The following is an 18,430-nucleotide window of genomic DNA, read 5'->3' as shown; positions in this document are numbered from 1 at the left end:
AAATTGGCCCTGGGCTTAAGGCTGATGCTGGGAGACTTGCTGGAAATGTCAGCTTCTCAAAGCATTGAAACATGCAGAGGGAACAGTATAGCACAGTGTAGATCATAATGGCATACAGTAATAAAGTGGTCCAAATCCACCATTCTCCCACTAAATTAACACCAATGGAAGGCTGCAACCCCTAAATTAGTCCTCAGCATCCCAACTAGCAACATTTAAAAAAAGGGCATTGATATTTCCTCAAATCTTCCAGAGTTGTTCCACCCCACCTTTATACCCATCCTTAAATCCACCAAAGATCAGTTAAACCACTGGTTTAATTTACCTCTGTTCCTTGAAGGCTGCATTGCAAAAATCAAAATGTCAATTTTACCAAGAATCACTTACCCCTTATTATTGACCCCTGTCCAATCAGCACCCAATTGGTTCAATATACTTGACTCACTAATCACAAAATTATACAGGAAAAACAAACAACCAAGAATCAAACTCACACACTAGTTGTTCACCAAGACTCATAGTTAGAATGTGCACAGAATTCAACAGACTGTTCATCAAAGACCTATAATTTCTCTCAACAACAATAAAAAAAACTTCTACTAGAACACAGTCATTGCCACATCACTGGAAGCTTGGTGTAAAATCAATAAGATCCCCAATCACATAACCTCACCATGTAAATTCACCTCAATTTGGAACAACCCAGAATTTGCAGTTAACAAGCCTATGTTCTCTTTTAATTCATGGAAAACCAAATACATCTCTCACTTCGAACACCTCCATTAATTAACCCAGAAGTTTGATTTCACTCCAGATAATTTTCTTCAATATCCCAAAAACTCAAGAACACACTCAGGAAAAAAAAAAATTGAGCACACACAATAACTTGCAAATAACTTGCACCATTTAGTAAAAGACCTATTTACAATATCAACATCCAAGAAACCACTGTCAGAATTGTACAGACTTATCTTATCAATCAAAGACTCCCCTTTGACAATCCCCTCCACAGATGAGTATTGATGCAACCCTCTGGGGACAAATATGCAATAACATCTTCTCTATGAGCAGTAACCCCAGACTACAGCTCTTTCAATATAAGACCATACTAAGAACAAGTGTAACTCAACACAGAATGCACTGAATAGGTTTCAAAGACACTATGTCCCCAGTGCACTCTCAACACTACAGGTAACCACTTTCACTCAGTATGGCTTTGCACACCAACTCAATTTCTGGAGTAACATAATAACGACCATTTTCCAAATTTCGGGTCACAGCATTCCAATTTCCCATTCTCTCTGCCTCTTAGTAGACCTTACAAGCATCAGTCACCAATACCACAATGCCAAACTTATCATCTTGAACATTGCAAAAAAAGACAGTATTGCTCAACTGGAAGTACGGGCACAAAATAGAGTCACAATGGCTCAATTTGTTGGCAGAACATTTCTCAGTGGAACAAATCATTGAATCAAGCAAAAATCGAACGGCTACATTTCATGATACCAGGGCCCCCTGAAAACACAGAATCTGCCAGTAAACTAACACCTTTCATTTTTATTTTATTTTCTTCAGATATACATAACAATGCATATTTATGCTGTAAATCAACACCTGTGGAGTATTATCCTAACTAACATACAGAGTAACACTGTAGAACAGGTTGGCATAGACTAAAGGAACATAATGTAGAATGGGGATTAAGGAAACTTAATAGCAGTTTGTCCTTCTGTCCCACATACTGTCCGGTTCTCTATCTATTCTGTTGGTCATGACGACATGAAATAGTACAAACAGTAATAAAAAGTTAATGTATCTATATTATCTAGGATTATTCAAATCAGGGTGATTTATGTTTTGCAAGTTGTAGGTTTAGTTTTTGTAGGGTTTAAGTGTTTGCTCTGTGTGAGTTTACAGCTAAGAGTAGGTTTTACAGATCGTCTCTTTACTGAGCCCAGTGGCTGTTTGGAAACACTTGTGACATTGGTTTGGTTACAAAGGAAGTGTTAATTAGAACAGGATTGAAATAGCGCAGGGGGAATTCCATTCAAACAAAATGGAACGTCGTAGTATGAAGGGACATAGCGAAAAGCAGAAGATCATTAAAGCACTGAGTGTGAAAGGAAATCACGTGTAACAAACTGGAATATATTTTTTCTAATAGTCACTCCTACACTTCTTTTAATAGTTGTTTTTTTTTTACTTGATTTTATATTTTGTTTTTATTCTATTTTTTAGCTACTTTTACTATGTACTATTTTATTGTTATTTCTATTCCTATATTACATTAATATTTGTATTTCTTTCCTCTTTCTTTTCTGTTTTTTAAATATTTCTCTATGCTCCTTTTTATGTGAAGCACGTTACTTACTTTTTCAGCACTCTGAGCTGCATTTATTGTATGAAAGGTGCTGTACAAATAACAAACTGGAATATATAAAGTGCAGTATGGTTTGGTCATTTGATCAATTGTGTGGCTGAGGAAAGAGGCTGGACTTTTCAGACTCTAAAATAAATAAGTAACAATACTCCTGGATATTATGACAATGTCTTGTAATGTGTCAGTGCTACAATAAACTAAATTACAGCTCAATCTAAGTACAGAAGCAAAGCGCTTTGCAATAAAATAACATCAGAGTGGCATGATTCAACCTTGTGTGAATGTTATCAAGTATACTCCATTGTCAGTACTTCCCATTACAGCAGTAAATATCAATCAGTTTATGACTGATTTATCTATTTATCTATTTTTTAGTTCCTTTATCGCAGAGCTGTAAAGACACAGAATTATAGTAAATACAAGGACTCAGATTTAACTTAAACAAGCATGTATGGTGGCAGAGAAATAAAGACAACAGGAAAAAAGAAGACATTTACAGAATATATGTAAGCGGTGAAACAGAGGGATAAGCTAATATAATAAAATGGTCGGGGGGGGGGGGGCTTTGGTTGACAGCAACAGCTTAAATCCTCACACATTTGTACAGGCATGCTTTAATCTAAATTGTTTAATCCTATTTTGTTATTGTATTGTAACAAGCAACCCTTGTTGTTTAATTGTCTACAACACAGTTTTAATTCATGCTTTGGCATTATTACATCTGAGAAACCTCTTATAACTTTGTTAAATACAAATCATAATTTTTTTTTCTTTACTATTGTTGAGTCTTTAAAGTATTTTCTTAAAATAGTGAAACAACCTGAAAGTATGCTAGGAATATTTTGACTTGTTTACAAAGGAAATCAAATGTGTGAAATATTTTCCTATTTATGTTTCCAGGAAATTTGTTAAGATATTCTCTTATAGCACTGGCACATTCTAAACTTGTGTTAAGAGATTAAAGTCATGACTTTTTAACGGATTGCATGATATGATGATAAAATTGAGATTTTGTTTGTTTTGTTGTTTTGCATTGTTTTGGTTTGAGGTGGTTTATCTTTATCCCTTTCATTTCATACTACTGCTGTTTTACCTGAATCCCTTCCCTGTAGCATGTGATTGTAGCAAGAGGATTTGGAAAAGGATGTGTATGGAGAAAAAAAACGTATTTTTCCCATTCCTCTTTCTCGCTATCTCCATCTCTATCTCTCCGTTTGTTCCTCTCAGTGATTACTGCTCACTCTGCACTGATTTTAAGGTTGAGCAAGCTAACCCTCTGTGTGGGCTGCCTTGCATGGCCTTCACTGATATGGAGCGTGCCTTCTCACTGTGTACATGAGTGGGCTGGATGGTGGTAAGAGAGATAGGAAAAAAAAGTACATAGGCTACTAGAAACAGCTCGAACATTGTATTGACCACTTGAGGCAGATTTGTTTTGTCTCTATAGAAATAATGTGATAATCAGGAATGAAAATGTTTTAAGTGAAGTATCTGTCCATGTGACCTCCTGGAAATGTCAAACCTTCTTTCACTATTGTGTAAAAGGTGACTACTGTGTGAATGAGTTGGTACATTACAGTATTGCAGAGTGCCTTTGTTTGTTTTCTTCTTAGAATAGTAGCAGAAGAATATGGGCAGCATTAGCTGAGAGTGAATAAAAGCACAGAGTTTACCTAACATTAGCTGACACAACAGAACAGATGCTTTCTCAGTTCAGACTGTTTTCATCTAGTTTTGCCATATTCAGGCTAATTCATAAAGCCTATTTATTTGCTTTAAACCAACTCTTGAAAATACACACGGTTCACATTTATTTATTGTATTTTTTAAAAGTTTGAATAAAATTGGATAGCAACATAATGAGAGACAGAGTGGGAGCAACTGGAAAAGACAATGTGACAAGAATAGGAGAGAATCTTACCACATAATACTTTGATCACAGTGAGTTTAGTGTGTCTGCACCTGCACCTGCATCAGAAAGAAAACACAGTGGAGGAACACTATGATGGTAAAGGCTTTGATGCAGAAAAGCAGAGCGTAAGTGGAGAAAAAGTAAACTTCAAATTCACCTTGACCTTTACAAACAAAGTCTTTGTCATTTTAACTATGAGTTACTCAAAGCTAGACAGCGACACTTTTCTGAAATTATTAATAAGAACATCAACAACACTCGCACTCTGTTTGCTATGGTTGATAAGCTTACAAACCCCCCTAAACAGATAGCTCCAGAACTCCTTTCCACAGATAAATGCAATGAATTTGCTTGCTTTTTCAGTGAAAAAATCCAGTCCATAAGGTTAAATATCAACACAAATCAACAAAACAATAAAAAGACGCAATCCCTAAGACCTCCCAGGAATAACTCAACTGCGATGTCAGAATTTAAAACAGTTGACCAAAAAACCATAGAGGAAACAGTTCAGCATCTAAAACCATCAACATGCTGTCTTGACACAATGCCATCAGACTTTTTTAAAACTATTGTGAACTCTGTCCAAACAGATTTGCGACAAATAATAAATAGCTCACTTCAATCAGGCACGTTTCCTAAACCCCTAAAAGTAGCTGCCATTAAGCCAATCTTAAAAAAGAGAACGCTGGATGCTTCCATGTTAACCAACTACAGACCTATCTCAAATCTTCCTTTTATAGCCAAGATCATTGAGAAAGTGGTTTTTAATCAACTCAGCAATTTCTTGAACTCCAGTGGCCTTTTTGACAAATTTCAATCAGGCTTCCGACCACATCACAGTACAGAAACAGCTCTTATTAGAGTGTTAAATGACATAAGGTTAAACACTGACTCAGGCAAGGTGTCAGTTCTGGTCCTGTTGGATCTCAGTGCTGCGTTTGACACTGTGGATCACAGTATACTGTTGAACAGGTTGGAAACTTGGGCAGGACTCAGCGGAACAGTCCTAGAATGGTTCAGGTCCTACTTGGAGGAGCGGAGTTATTTTGTGACAATTGGAAGTTATGAATCCGATCGAGTGGCTATGACATGTGGAGTTCCTCAGGGGTCAGTTCTTGGACCCCTTCTGTTCAGTCTATATATGCTGCCTTTGGGTCAAATTCTGCAGAACTCTAATGTAGACTATCACAGTTATGCAGATTACACGCAGATATACCTAGCACTGTCCCCGGATGACTACAGTCCAATACAGTCATTGTGTCACTGTTTAGAGCAAGTAACAAATTGGATGAACCAAAATTTCCTTCAATTAAATCAGGACAAAACTGAGGTAATTGTTTTTGGCAATAAAGAGAGGAGGATTGCTGTCAGTAAACATCTCGAGTCACTCTCTCTAAAAACTAGCGACCAAGTCCGAAACCTTGGCGTGCTGATAGACTCAGATCTGACCTTCAGCAGTCATATCAAATCAATCACCAAAACAGCCTTCTATCAGCTTAAGAACATATCCAGAGTGAAGGGTTTTATGTCCCAAACAGACCAGGAGAAGTTGATTCATGCTTTCATCTCCAGTAGACTAGACTACTGTAACGGTCTTCTGACTGGACTCCCACAAAAAAGCATTAAACAACTGCAGCTCATTCAGAACGCTGCAGCCCGAGTTTTGACCAGAACAAAGAGATCAGAGCACATTACTCCAGTTCTAAAGTCTTTACACTGGCTCCCAGTCAGCTATAGAATATATTTTAAAGTTCTGCTACTGGTCTACAAATCACTGAATGGTTTAGGTCCAGAATACATGAATGACATGTTAGTAGAATATAAACCAAGTAGAGCTCTGAGATCTACTGACTCAGGTCAGATAGTGGAGCCCAGAGTTCAGACTAAACATGGTGAAGCAGCTTTTAGCTGTTATGCTGCACACAACTGGAACAAACTACCAGCAGAACTGAAATCAGCCCCAACTGTGAATATTTTTAAATCCAGGTTAAAAACACTTCTCTTCTCCTGTGCTTATGATTGAGCTCTTTCAAAGCACTTTAAATTGTAATCTTTCATTTGCACTCTGTCCTTTTAATGATTTTAAAGCAAATCATTATTTTATGCTGCAATCTTATTTTTAATGCTCTATTATAGTATTTTATTTCTCTCTCTTTCTATGTTTCTGTACTTTGTTTTTATTATTAGTGTGTGTGTGTGTGTGTGTGTGTGTGTGTGTGTGTGTGTGTGTGTGTGTGTGTGTGTGTGTGTGTGTGTGTGTGTGTGTGTGTGTGTGTGTGTGTGTGTGTGTGTGTGTGTGGGGGGTGGGGGGGGGTATGTACGTGTGTACTATGATTGGGTTGTATTTTTATTTCTCAAATTCCATGTTTTTTAAAAAAAAAATTCTGTTGAATGTTTGTTTTATGTAAAGCACATTGAGTTGCCACTGTGTATGAAATGCGCTATATAAATAAAACTGCCTTGCCTTGCCTTGCCTTGCCTTGCACCTGAGGATAAACGTCCTGTTTGAAGTGAATCGTAATGCACTGGCCATTTCTTTTTGCCTCTGGTGCCACTTAACAGTAATCATTTTGTTTTTGAAATGATCTTTCCATAGTCATTGTTAAGGCTGAGGCTTGCGGGTTGTTTTAGCACTGAGGTTGTTTTTCTGTCCTTCCACCTACACTGTGTTGCTGTTCAATCTGTAATTGTGCTCCTGGACATGCTTGACAGTTGTTGGACTAACACGGTTACTCATGTCACAGGAGTATATATAAAAAACAACTTTATTGTCCAGCTCAAAACAGTATGTGCTGTCATTTACTTATGTGCAATACTTGTGTGAGTCTGTGTCGCTGCATAAAAGTGAAACCCATCAAGCAGAAGCTGAGGCTAACAGAGCTAGCAATGTGCATAGAGGTTCGCAACGCCCTCAGGCAGGGCGTGAGGATCTTTTGCTGTGCTACTGCATTGTTCCTTTCATTATAAAATGTCACTAAAAAGACAAAATAAAAATCTTTACTAGGATGGACTCCACTGTCCATTCTTATGAAGAATAATTTCAGGTTTATTTCTTTGATATGCCACTGTGGGTATGTCTCTCATGTGGATTGGAGCGCTGTAATATAAGCCTGACTGGAGAAAGAAAGCTTTTTATCTTAAATGTACACCTAAAAAATATAACGAATAATAATAATTACCCATTAGAGACAAATTACTGCAATTAGGAAGTCACTCATCAAATAATTTATTGTGAAGGAAAAGAGTATCTTGAAGTGTCCAAAAAATAAGGTTTCTTCAGTGTGTGTCTTACGATGTGCAAAAATACATTTTTATAATTCATCTAATTAAGCTTTCATGGTGACAGTCAGTATGTTACTGAAAGCAGCTGCTAAGTCAATAACAGTAACTTCCTGTTAAAAGAGTGCTCTAAACATGCGACCTGCACAGTAAAGTACACAGTAGTAGAGTTGTACTGTAATTTCTGATATATTTATTGATTAGTTGATTGATCAGTTTTATTTTACTTTTTTGAAAGGTAACACATAATAAGTAATGATGTGTTTTATATTAAAACATTTGAGTTTGAACAGTTCTTTGACAGTTTTTTTTGTTGTTGTTGCATTTTGGTGATTTATTAGCTCAAGTTTCTCTCTGTCTCTGTTTTTCTCTCTCCTCATAGGAGGTCCATGAAATTCTGAAAGAGTATGAACTGAAGTACTGCTTTGTGGATCGCAACAAAGGAACAGGTAAAACTCATTCTAAAACTCAGCCATATACAAATGCAGCTTTACTCAGATTAACATTTTGCTTAACTTCTAACTACTAATTGTAAACATGGAGCCATGACACCCCCTATTTCAAATGTGCTGTTATAGCAGAATGAAAGTTGTGCAGCAGTGATAATTATGAATGAAGTGAAGCAGGATACATGATCATAAAGGGTAATAGTTTGATGTATAATAGTGTAGGGGTTGGGATGATGGCCAGCCAAATACTCTTGCCTTTGACTCCAGTGACTAGGGTCTGAAGTGTTTTGTTTATATAATGGTTATTGTTGGTTGGTTGTGAGCACAGCGCTAGTGGTTATATGACTGAGAATATCATAGGTCTAGGAAAAAAAACAAAAATAAAACATGTCTGTTGCTGTATAACAAGCTAAATTGTCTCTGAACTGACTGAAACGAATAAAATTAATCAGAAATGTGCACAATATGGTTAGATTTAATGATAAAATATAATATTGTGGGAGTGTTACATAATGCACTCACTGTTATGCAGAGTGTTTGAGTGTTTCTATAATTCAGTAATTGATTAAGCTTGTGTTGTGCTGTATTTTTTCCTTCCATTGAGAGGAGTCAAACAATCGTATGTAGTATCACTTGGAGTTCAAGTTCAGGATGAACTGTACATTAAGGTAAATGAGACTGCAAGATTGACAAGTGAGAGCAATAGAGGGTGAGCATGAGGAGTAAGTGATGGGTTCAGTTCAACTAGTTGTAAAATATAGAATAAAAATTGTAATTATTTGGTTGTTTGTTCGAATTAAAATGGACTGAATTCATATGGTAAAAGTTGTTCTTCAGATGTTCAGTCTTTAAACAAATACAGGATGCATATCAGGGGTCTCTCTTATCTGTCTGACCTTTTGCGTCTCACACACACACACACACACACACACACACACACACACACACACACACACACACACACACACACACACACACACACACACACACACACACACACAGAGCAGACCCTCTGCCTCTAGAGTGTGTCCCTTTCCAGGGAAATCTTACATAGTGCCTATATTTAGTCCATGCAGTCAGCCAAGCACCTGAAACATAACGCTTTTAGAAAGTGGAGGGGAGCTGTAAACAGCTGAGATATCAAAGCGCCGGCTTGTCCAAAAGGTTAATGGTGTTTCAGAGCAAAAGAGAGCCTGATGAAACATGGGCCCTCATCAGACCGGCAGCCACTGTACTCTACTAATTAGGCTGCTCCAGTGGCTCTGATGTACCTGGGTGGGTGGAGTGGGATGCTAATGTGGCGTCACAGACCTCAGAAGCTTTTTAAGACAAAGTGTAATTTTCCCCAATAAACCTGTTGTGATGCTAGTGATGGCATTGCTTTGTTTCTTTCTTTTTTTACTGTCTCTCACTAGATGCCCTTTATCTCTCTCTCAGCCGCTGTCATTCCTTCTCTAATGCTGCCAAAGATCTCTGTCAGTCTCTCCCTTTTCCCTACTTCCTTTTTATATTTCTCTTTTCTCTATACTTCACTGAAGTACCACTTGTTTCATTTCAAGGATTTATTTCAGTAGTTTGACAATATAAAATGGTAACGTCTGGGGGTGTCAATATTAGTTCTCTGAATTAAAAATGGAGGATGTTTGAGAAGAGTTTATCTTCAAAGAGTTCTGTGAAGGGCCTTGGGTGAAAGTGAGATAAGGAGGGAGGTTTTTCTTTTAAGTTATTTTTCCAGGTAATTTCATCCCAAATTTTATTAAGGACACTGTTAAGATGGTACATTACAGCAGAGGTGTGGCTGTGGGAGGTGCTGTCTGCTCAGTGGCAAGACCAGGAGCTTTTACAGCTTGCTAGCTTTACTTTTCAGCTGAAGCTGATCACAGTGTGTCTATACGGAAAATCTGAACACCACAGTGAGCATTTTCAGATGAAACCTCACTATAAACCCTGAATTGACTGAACAATCAGCAGTTAAATTAGTATTTTTTCTCTTTTGGTGGGCAAATAACAAAACTGTGGATGTTGGCATCATTTGGTGAGAAATGGGGCTGAATGGATTGACTATTGTGACATGGGAACTTGGTTTTAGCAAATTATACAGTATAATTTTTTGTTTCTATTGTCTTTGGATGAATAAAAAAAGTATTCTTAGTCATTTGGTCAAACTTTACACTCATGTCCGACCGTTGAGCTCCTCTAGACAAATAGCCGCCCAGTCACTCGGTCAAGGCTCAAGGTACCACTCTGCTTAGTGGTGGAATAAAGTTCATATTGAATTCAGGACAGAAAAATCATCTTTCACGATGAGCTGAAACCCATCTTTTCAGTCTGAAGCGCAACAACACACTAGCAATCTTACTTTATTTAATTTGCTGGAACTGGACTGATATCTGACTTAGTTTGTTTTCTGTTCCAATAGATGTGGATGAGCTCCTAATGGAACAACAGTTAAACTTGGTGACACTGCTTTTTAACAACCATACGCCTTACTGAAACAAGTACAAATGGGATTGTTGTAGGTGGGCTGCAACCTCAGCAGGCAGGGTTCCCCTAGCTGGTGTGTGTGCATGTATGTTGGGAGATCCCCGACTGCTGCCGTTAGAGGTGTGAAAGATTGATTTCAAGCATCTGTAGCTTGTCACTGTGTGTGTGTGTGTGTGTGTGTGTGTGTGTGTGTGTGTGTGTGTGTGTGTGTGTGTGTGTGTGTGTGTGTGTGTGTGTGTGTGTGTGTGTGTGTGTGTGTGTGTGTGTGTGTGTGTGTGTGTGTGTGTGTGTGTGTGTGTGTGTGTGTGTGTGTGTGTGTGTGTGTGCGCTGAGGGATTGAATATTTTACCTTGATCTGGTAAACCCCTGGCTTTTCACCTCCTCACTTAACCCTAAACACGCACTACCAACCTCAGCTCCTGTGGTTGTATACTTTGTGTGTGTTTGCGCGCTTATGTATACATGCCTTTGTGTTTGTGTGTTAGGTGTCATAACAAAAATGTACGGCTGTGTTTCTACATGTTTCATAGGGAGAGCAGTGTTGGTGCTTGGTGTGTGTATGTGTGTGTGAGAGTGTGTGTGAGTATGAGTGTGAGTGACATGGAGGTCAGCTTGAACTTACCAGACATTGGATCACTTTTCATGGCAGCTGGATAACATCACCCCAACCAACTGTTTACAGTCTGACTCACACTCTCCTTCCTCTTTCTCCTTCTCTGTTTCTAAAAAAAATGGCGAGATTTCTGCCACTATGCAACACTGAAATGTAGCACTCTGTGAAATAATTTTAAGTTAATGAACTGAAATGTGTAGAGAAGATCCTAAAACCCAAACCCTCAGAAATGTTTATTTTCCATTGGTTACAAAAAGGAAAAGATGCCAACTTTGCATATGGAGATTCTCAGTGTCTGTAGCTGTAGTTTTAATAATCCTTGCTGTACAGACTCACTGTTAATTTGTTTTGACTATTTTCATTTGAGTGAAGACAGCATCACAACACACAGTAAAGATTTAAAAAAAGTTAGATTCTTATTTCCAAAAGGGTGAATATGAGAGCCTCATTATCATTCACTTTTTAAATGTTTTTATTTGTCTCAAAGGCGTCCTTGTATCTCATCCTCTGCTTCATGAAAGTGAAATCTTATCCTTGATTACTGAAGTTTTTTTTTTTTTTTTTTTTTTTTTTTTTTTTTTACATATCTCACTAATGGACAAGCACCATGGTCGTCAAATGTGTGTTGTCGACCACAATTTCTGACACTATTTACTGATGTCTTTCCCATAGATCTAAATGCAGATGTCACTGTTCTTATTGAAACGCCAGCCAGTTGAGCAGTCTTTGTGACTGAAGCTCCTGCCACCCGTTCCCCAACAATGACAACAACAATTTACTCTTGCCATCTTGATAAAAAATCTGAATCAACTGTGCCTGCTCAGCATTTTCAAACATGCCACAGAGCATGATTGGATTTTAATTGCTTAATTGTACCACACAGTGTATCTGCAGCATCTGCATTCGTTATGTTTCTCCACTCATTTATCCAGGTTTGTACTTTAATTTGTCACCTGTCTGTATTTCTGAGGTCACTGGCGAATAACAGTGTGTGCAATAGACTTGTCCTTGGATTTTTTAGTTTATGACTAGTATATGACTTTCTGTAGATGGAATTCCTTTTTAATCACTGTTTAGCTATGGTGTTTGTTGATGCTAATGTGAAGCAGACAACTCTTTCTCTGTTCTCCAACAAAGTCACTGCTGTTGCTGTTTAAACTAGAGACTTCTGAATAGACATATACACTTTCATGAACAGATTTTGTGTGTGAGTATGTGTGTTATGTCACGTCTGCTGTTTATAAAGAGAATCCAAATGAAGAATGAATGAAAATGTTATACGCAGTGCACAACCATACAGGTGTTTTCATTATTCTGGCAGATTAGATTAGATATGTGGAGGATGGTGGGAATTATGAGAAGTCACTGGACTTTGTGAATCAGTATGAAATGATAAAGGTGTGAATTGTCCCATCCTACCAGGTTCAATAAAGTTAACAGGACAGTAATGGAGATGTCAATCAAACACAGTTTATACATACCCACACAGTCCAGAGAAGAGAGTTAATCTGGTAAAACAAGTAAAAACACCTGTGTGGGTGTATGTGGGTGTGCTGGGCCTTTAAGGATTGCCACTTAAGCTCTCAAACACCAACTCACACACATTCCTCTACTTTAATAGAAAACCAGCTGAACACGTGTATGAACAGTTGAGCTTCCCCCGTTTTTCTAGTTAGTGTGGGTTACAGAAACCGTGGTCAAACAATATATTGGGCTTTATATTCTAAGATGATCAAGTATGTCCTAATGAAATTTAAGCATAATGATAAAATGCTAATTCTGTTAGATTTTGGTTTTACATTTTGGACAGAAAATTCAAGTGTCAATTTGAGGATACACTGCTGACAAAGAACAACAGTACATATGAACATACCAGGTAACAAACTCACAGTCTTGTAAAGATTGTATTAGTTGATTTTAGCTGTGTCTTTAAAACCATCCAACCCTACCTGCTGGTGGGCAAATTCATTCTTTGGATTAATGATTTTCTCCTGAATCATACCCAGCAGGTGAGATTAACACAGCTATTTCCTCTCCTTAGTTTATAGATACAGGCCCCACAGGGCTGCATTGTATCTTCCATGTTGTATAGGCTGTACACCAATGAGTGTGTAGCTTTAGTCTCAACTCACACCTTTTTTAAGTATGCAGTTCATACAGCCTTGATGGATTCCTAAAGCCAGACAATTCATCCTTGGGTTGTTTTGAGGTAGAAGAGGTAGGGAAATTCATTTAATGGTGTTTGGAAGATTTCCTTGAGGTAACCATGACTAAAACAAAGGAAATGGTCATAGATTTTAGGCATAGTGGAGGAGAAGTCCCACTTACCAATGTCAACATTGAAATACTTGTAAAGGTCAAAAGACTGTAACAGCAAATGTCCCTCTAATGGAAATTATACAGTTTTAATGTTGATTATTGTGTCTTGCAACTGTCCTACAGCACATCTTCTCCTTTGGCCTTATTAGTGTGTTTGGTAGTATGTGCTACTAGGACCAAGATAAATTGCAGTGCATGTCATGATCAAGATGGCGAGTGGAGTCATTGGGCGTGACCAGATGTCAACTGCTGAGTTATGTAAAGACCTCATTGGGAGTACGGCTGAGTGCAAAAATAAGAACAAATAGGTTTAGTACGTTTTCGTTCCTTCAGAAATTTGAATGTTAATTGAGAGAGACAGTACAAAATATAAGATTTCATGGTATGTAATGAAACATGTAATTGAATTGGCTGCATGTTGTATAGTTGCATTTATATCTGCTTTTATGACTGTTCTGTGTACACCTTAGACCTTGAGTAGACTGCAGTTAGGTTATAAAGTAGCTACTGCATGTATTACTTTAAGGAATGGTTCTGTTTGTGTGGCAAGAGAGTGAAAGACCTGAAGGAGGCTGCCTGATGCCAAAAACAATACTAATTTGATTGCAAGAATTATTTAATCTGTACACACAAATTACTCATTTGAGAATTTGAATTAAAAAATTAAGTCCATAAATTAGTTGTTTTTTTGCCAATGACACGTTCTGTGCACAGTATTTTCAGCAGGATTTGAGCCAAAAAATAGTTTTACATAGACCAGGCACAGGCCCAAATGAATCCGGCCATGCACAACTGGGAGTGGGTTGGAACATTGGTTTCTATATCAGCAGGTGCTGAGAGCAAGAGATAGGGATAAATGGAGGAATAAGATGGGAGAGATTCTCACTGTAATCAATCTCACCTCATTTAGTTACTTGCTGAGCAACCAGGAGAGAATTAGCCCAAAATCGGTTTTCGCCCGGTCAGGTAATCTGTTACTAGACATTGCTGGCTTCAGTGTTATTTGTTGAGCCTTAACAAGAAGGGTGATCAGCAGGTCAGCGGGTTCATTTACATTTCCCCACAAGGTTGACTTAGAAACATGTTTAATTTTTTATGATGTGAAAATTATTTGCCTACAAATCATTCTGCATGGTTAATCTGTCATCTAATTCAAAATGGGCACACTTGAAGAGTTTACACCCCTCTCGTGAAATTAGTTTGACAGATTTTCATGTTAATAGAGAAAATATTGAGCCCTGTTGCACATTTCATATCGCAATATTCAGAGACAGTTTTTGTCATTGTGATGCAGATATGCAGCAGATCATGGCTGTTAACAGTCAGATGAGCTCGAATTGGGTTTAATATTGGTTTTATATTTCTTTCTACTGTTGTTAGATATTAAATCATGTAAAGTGAATGGAAGCTCCCTTTGTGAATTTTATTTGAAGGATTTTCACATAAAAATCAGTCTTATCAGATAAATTCATCTTTAATATCTGAAAGTTTGAAATCAATGCTTTCTTAGAGAATATGTGATGCAAAACACATCATTTTGGGCATATTTTCTGGTTATTTATGAATAATTGTGTTGCACAATGGCAGTCTAGATTACACATTATTTTAAAAAGGCTGATTTATAATCAAAAGAGGAGCTAAAAGACAACTGTTTCCAGGTTATGAGCCAGATTCAGACCTCTAACATGCAGAGACCACAGTACAGATGTTTATGCTCAGCAGGTCATTCACAGTCCAGTCGTTTTTCATTGTTATCTCCAAACATCAATTCTGGTATTTGAGAACCCCGTATGGGTCAGGCACTGCATGCTGTCAAGAAGGTATGGATCAAAAATGGCATAAATCCTCTGGGGAACAGAAAATGGCTACGTGGTTTTATGTGAGAAGAATTATAATTGGTGTGAAATGCACATATATTCCCTCTGCGTATCACAAATGCGGACAAAAAACACAGTCAAGCATGCATAGGACTGGAACATTTTGAGTTGATCACCTGGGAGTGTGAGAGCCTGTTTGTTTTAAATGGTAAAGTGTGTTTTTGGGCACTTGGGAACTCCTCTTAGCAATGACTCCTTTTTATATGGGTGAGAGGTTTGGACTCCTACTTTTATACCAACTTCATTTTTCAGTTTATGTATGTGTGGAAGAAGCCCAGATTTATTTTCCGTACATATACACTAGGATTGAAAATAGTGACCCTCACTAATAATGAAACCAACTTCAAGGTATGTGTGATGGAAAATTACATGTTTGATTACCTTTTTCTCGAAACATCCACCAACTGAATCTCTGGACCTTTCCAAATTAGTAACGTATTTGATTATTTATGACCATCCTTTTGTTGGAAATATTAGGTACTAAAAATGGAGTTGTGACTGTAAATTACAGCACAAACAGCCAATTCATAATTGGCTGTTTGTCAGTTTCATAATGACAGTGACAAAGAACCTGTATTTAATATGGATCGTCATATCTGGCCAATACGCAGTTCACTTAATAAGTTCAGTTATCAAGGCCGATACTGTTTCGTCAGATTGTGTCAGTGAATCTCTATTTCTAAACTTTCTATCATAACCTATCACATTTTTGTTGTGCATTAGTATATTTATACCAATGTATCTGCAAGAGCCTAATTTTAGCTTTTATTATTGTTTGTTAATGGCCTGCCCAATTTATTTTGTCATGTACTGTAAATGCAATTAATGCAAAAGATGATGATGATGATGATGAGGAAGAGTTTTGTTTAGTTGTCTCTAGATAAAACAGGCCTCCTCTATAGTTAAGGAATGTTCCTAATTACAAGTCATTTTAACAAGACTCACCTTTGTAGTAGTGTTTGAAAATGTAATCATGCATCACCTCAATGTTAGAGTCCTTTTCCTTGAGGAGTATGTAAATAGCTTCCCCAGGAATAAAGGTGTTAATTACAACAAAGATAATTTGTTCTGGATACATTTGTAATTGACCCTATAGTAATTTACCTATAGTACACATTTTTCCCACTAAATGAATTTCCTTTGTATAGCTCTCCCCCCCTCTCCCTCTCCCTCTCCCTCTCTCCCTTTCTTTCTGGGGTGTTTTTCTCACTGTTTGCATGGTAACTAGTCAGTGGAACCTCTCCTGGCTCGTTCCGACCTCTGCTCTGATAGAAATGTACTGCTCAGAGCAGCTTTGGCATGCATCTGCACCTCATGACCATATCAGTTCACTGAGCCAGCCTCCACCGTTGTTGGACTTATTAGGTCATACTGATGGAAGTGTTTATGTGTCTGTGTTTCTCAGGGTGTCCTGCAGTGCACATATCTGTGTTAATGTGTGTGTTTAAGCGTGTCCCGCCGTGTGTGTACGTCTTGCCATGTCTCCATTTGAGGCTTTGCTTTGGGCTGTTGCTTCAGCTCCTCGGCTAATGATGATTTTTCCTTAAACACCTACTCTCCCAACACACACTATGACACATACATGCACAAGGAGACTATGAGTAACCCTCCTGCTCTCCAGATTTTCCCTCTCAAAAAGTCCTCTCACTGTACTTTTATCTTTGTCTTCCTCCCAATGTCTTCACTGCTTCCAACTTCTCAGTCCCTCTTTTCCTTACTTTTTTTCCTTCTTTCCGTCCTTTCCTCACTACTAACAAATTGGAGGCACTTTACCAGCAGCTTGTTCGCCAGTCCGTGGCCCGCATTCAAAAAGTTGAACATCCATCATTATCAGTCTCCATGCTCACATTACTATCTGGCCGGATTGCCAGCACCGGATAAAATCTCATTATCAGAGCAGATTATGAGTTGGCTGCAAATTTGTTCATGTTAAGATTCCAGCTCTGGTGATGTTTAATTTAAATTTTGTGTTTCACATCCAAAATGTTTCAATTCGCTTGTTGCCAGAGGCCTTTGATAAGTGAAAGAGTGTGTATGTGTGAGCGTGTCAGTCAGTAAAATGGCTTCACCACTGTGCATGTTTAATTTTAAAAGGGTAGATATCCCTCTTGGTTATGAGTTTTAATTATTTATTTCTCATCATCAGTTTTAATCAAGTAGTTAATATTTATATCCACGACAACTCATTTGAGATCATAACCCAGCAGAAAAGAAATGTATCTTTACAATCATGCTCCTCTCAAGAGCAAATGTTGATCCAAAACCAATTTGAAATGCAGATCAGTAAAGAGGGTTTTTTGGGCATATTTTGATTTTTAGCCATGCTCACAGCAGAGCTCAAGGGATATAAAATACTGTTTGTTTGACCACTTTGTTCCAAACTCTAGTATTTCAACAACAACAACACGTTTTACTTCATACAAACATTCATAATCCACAGAGGATGAATCCTAATGGCTTTCCTCCCCTTACTTTATCTAGTATTATGCTGACACTAGAAATGTGTCAAAGCTAAGTGTACTCATGTCAAAACATTTGTTAGGCAAACTAAAAAGCCCTTGATGTTTTGAATGTGCTCCAGATGGACACTATTTTCCACACAATGTAATGCACAAAAGAAATGGAGGAGCTGCACAGAGATGGACAAATTTAAAAGTAATAGTTGATGGTGGTGACACAATTCCAAAAACACTTCAGAAAAACATAAAAATAACTATTGAATTTTTGAAATATAGTATACTAAGTGCAACGAACAGGAAATTATACTGTATACAATAAGTATGTAGTCTGGAATCGGGACATAATGTTAGTCTTTTTGAATGTTTAAATATGAAGAAATGTTTGAGGTATGTTTTGGTTTAGTGTTGGATCTCAGCTGCCAAGAATCAAATTAGCTTTGAGTTGAAACCTTAGCCAGATAGTCAGAATGGCAGACGGCAGTCCGACAGGCACACAGATGCACGCATTTGCATATGTACCAACAGACTGGCAGATGAAGCTGTGTGCCAGCCTGTTAGGAATCTACATCAATCCATCCATCCATCCATCCATCCATCCATCCATCCATCCATCCATCCAAATATCCAAATATCCAACCATCCAGGCAGCCCACCA

General features: G+C 37.8%; 1 protein-coding gene across 1 annotated transcript in view; it reads left to right on the top strand.

Moving 5' to 3' along the window:
- raver2 (ribonucleoprotein, PTB-binding 2) overlaps window positions 1-18,430 on the top strand; it is an 83,261-nt gene that overhangs the window by 14,489 nt on the left and 50,342 nt on the right. The window contains exon 2 of the mRNA XM_062424502.1: window positions 7,957-8,023. Within this exon, the coding sequence (XP_062280486.1) occupies window positions 7,957-8,023 (67 nt within the window). The remainder of the gene's footprint in view (window positions 1-7,956; window positions 8,024-18,430) is intronic.

Source organism: Scomber scombrus, chromosome 8, assembly GCF_963691925.1.
Source record: "Scomber scombrus chromosome 8, fScoSco1.1, whole genome shotgun sequence".
In the NCBI taxonomy this organism is placed as follows: Eukaryota; Metazoa; Chordata; class Actinopteri; order Scombriformes; family Scombridae; genus Scomber; species Scomber scombrus.
The sequence above is the reverse complement of the archived record's forward strand: the minus strand, read 5'-3'. Positions and strand labels throughout refer to the sequence as shown.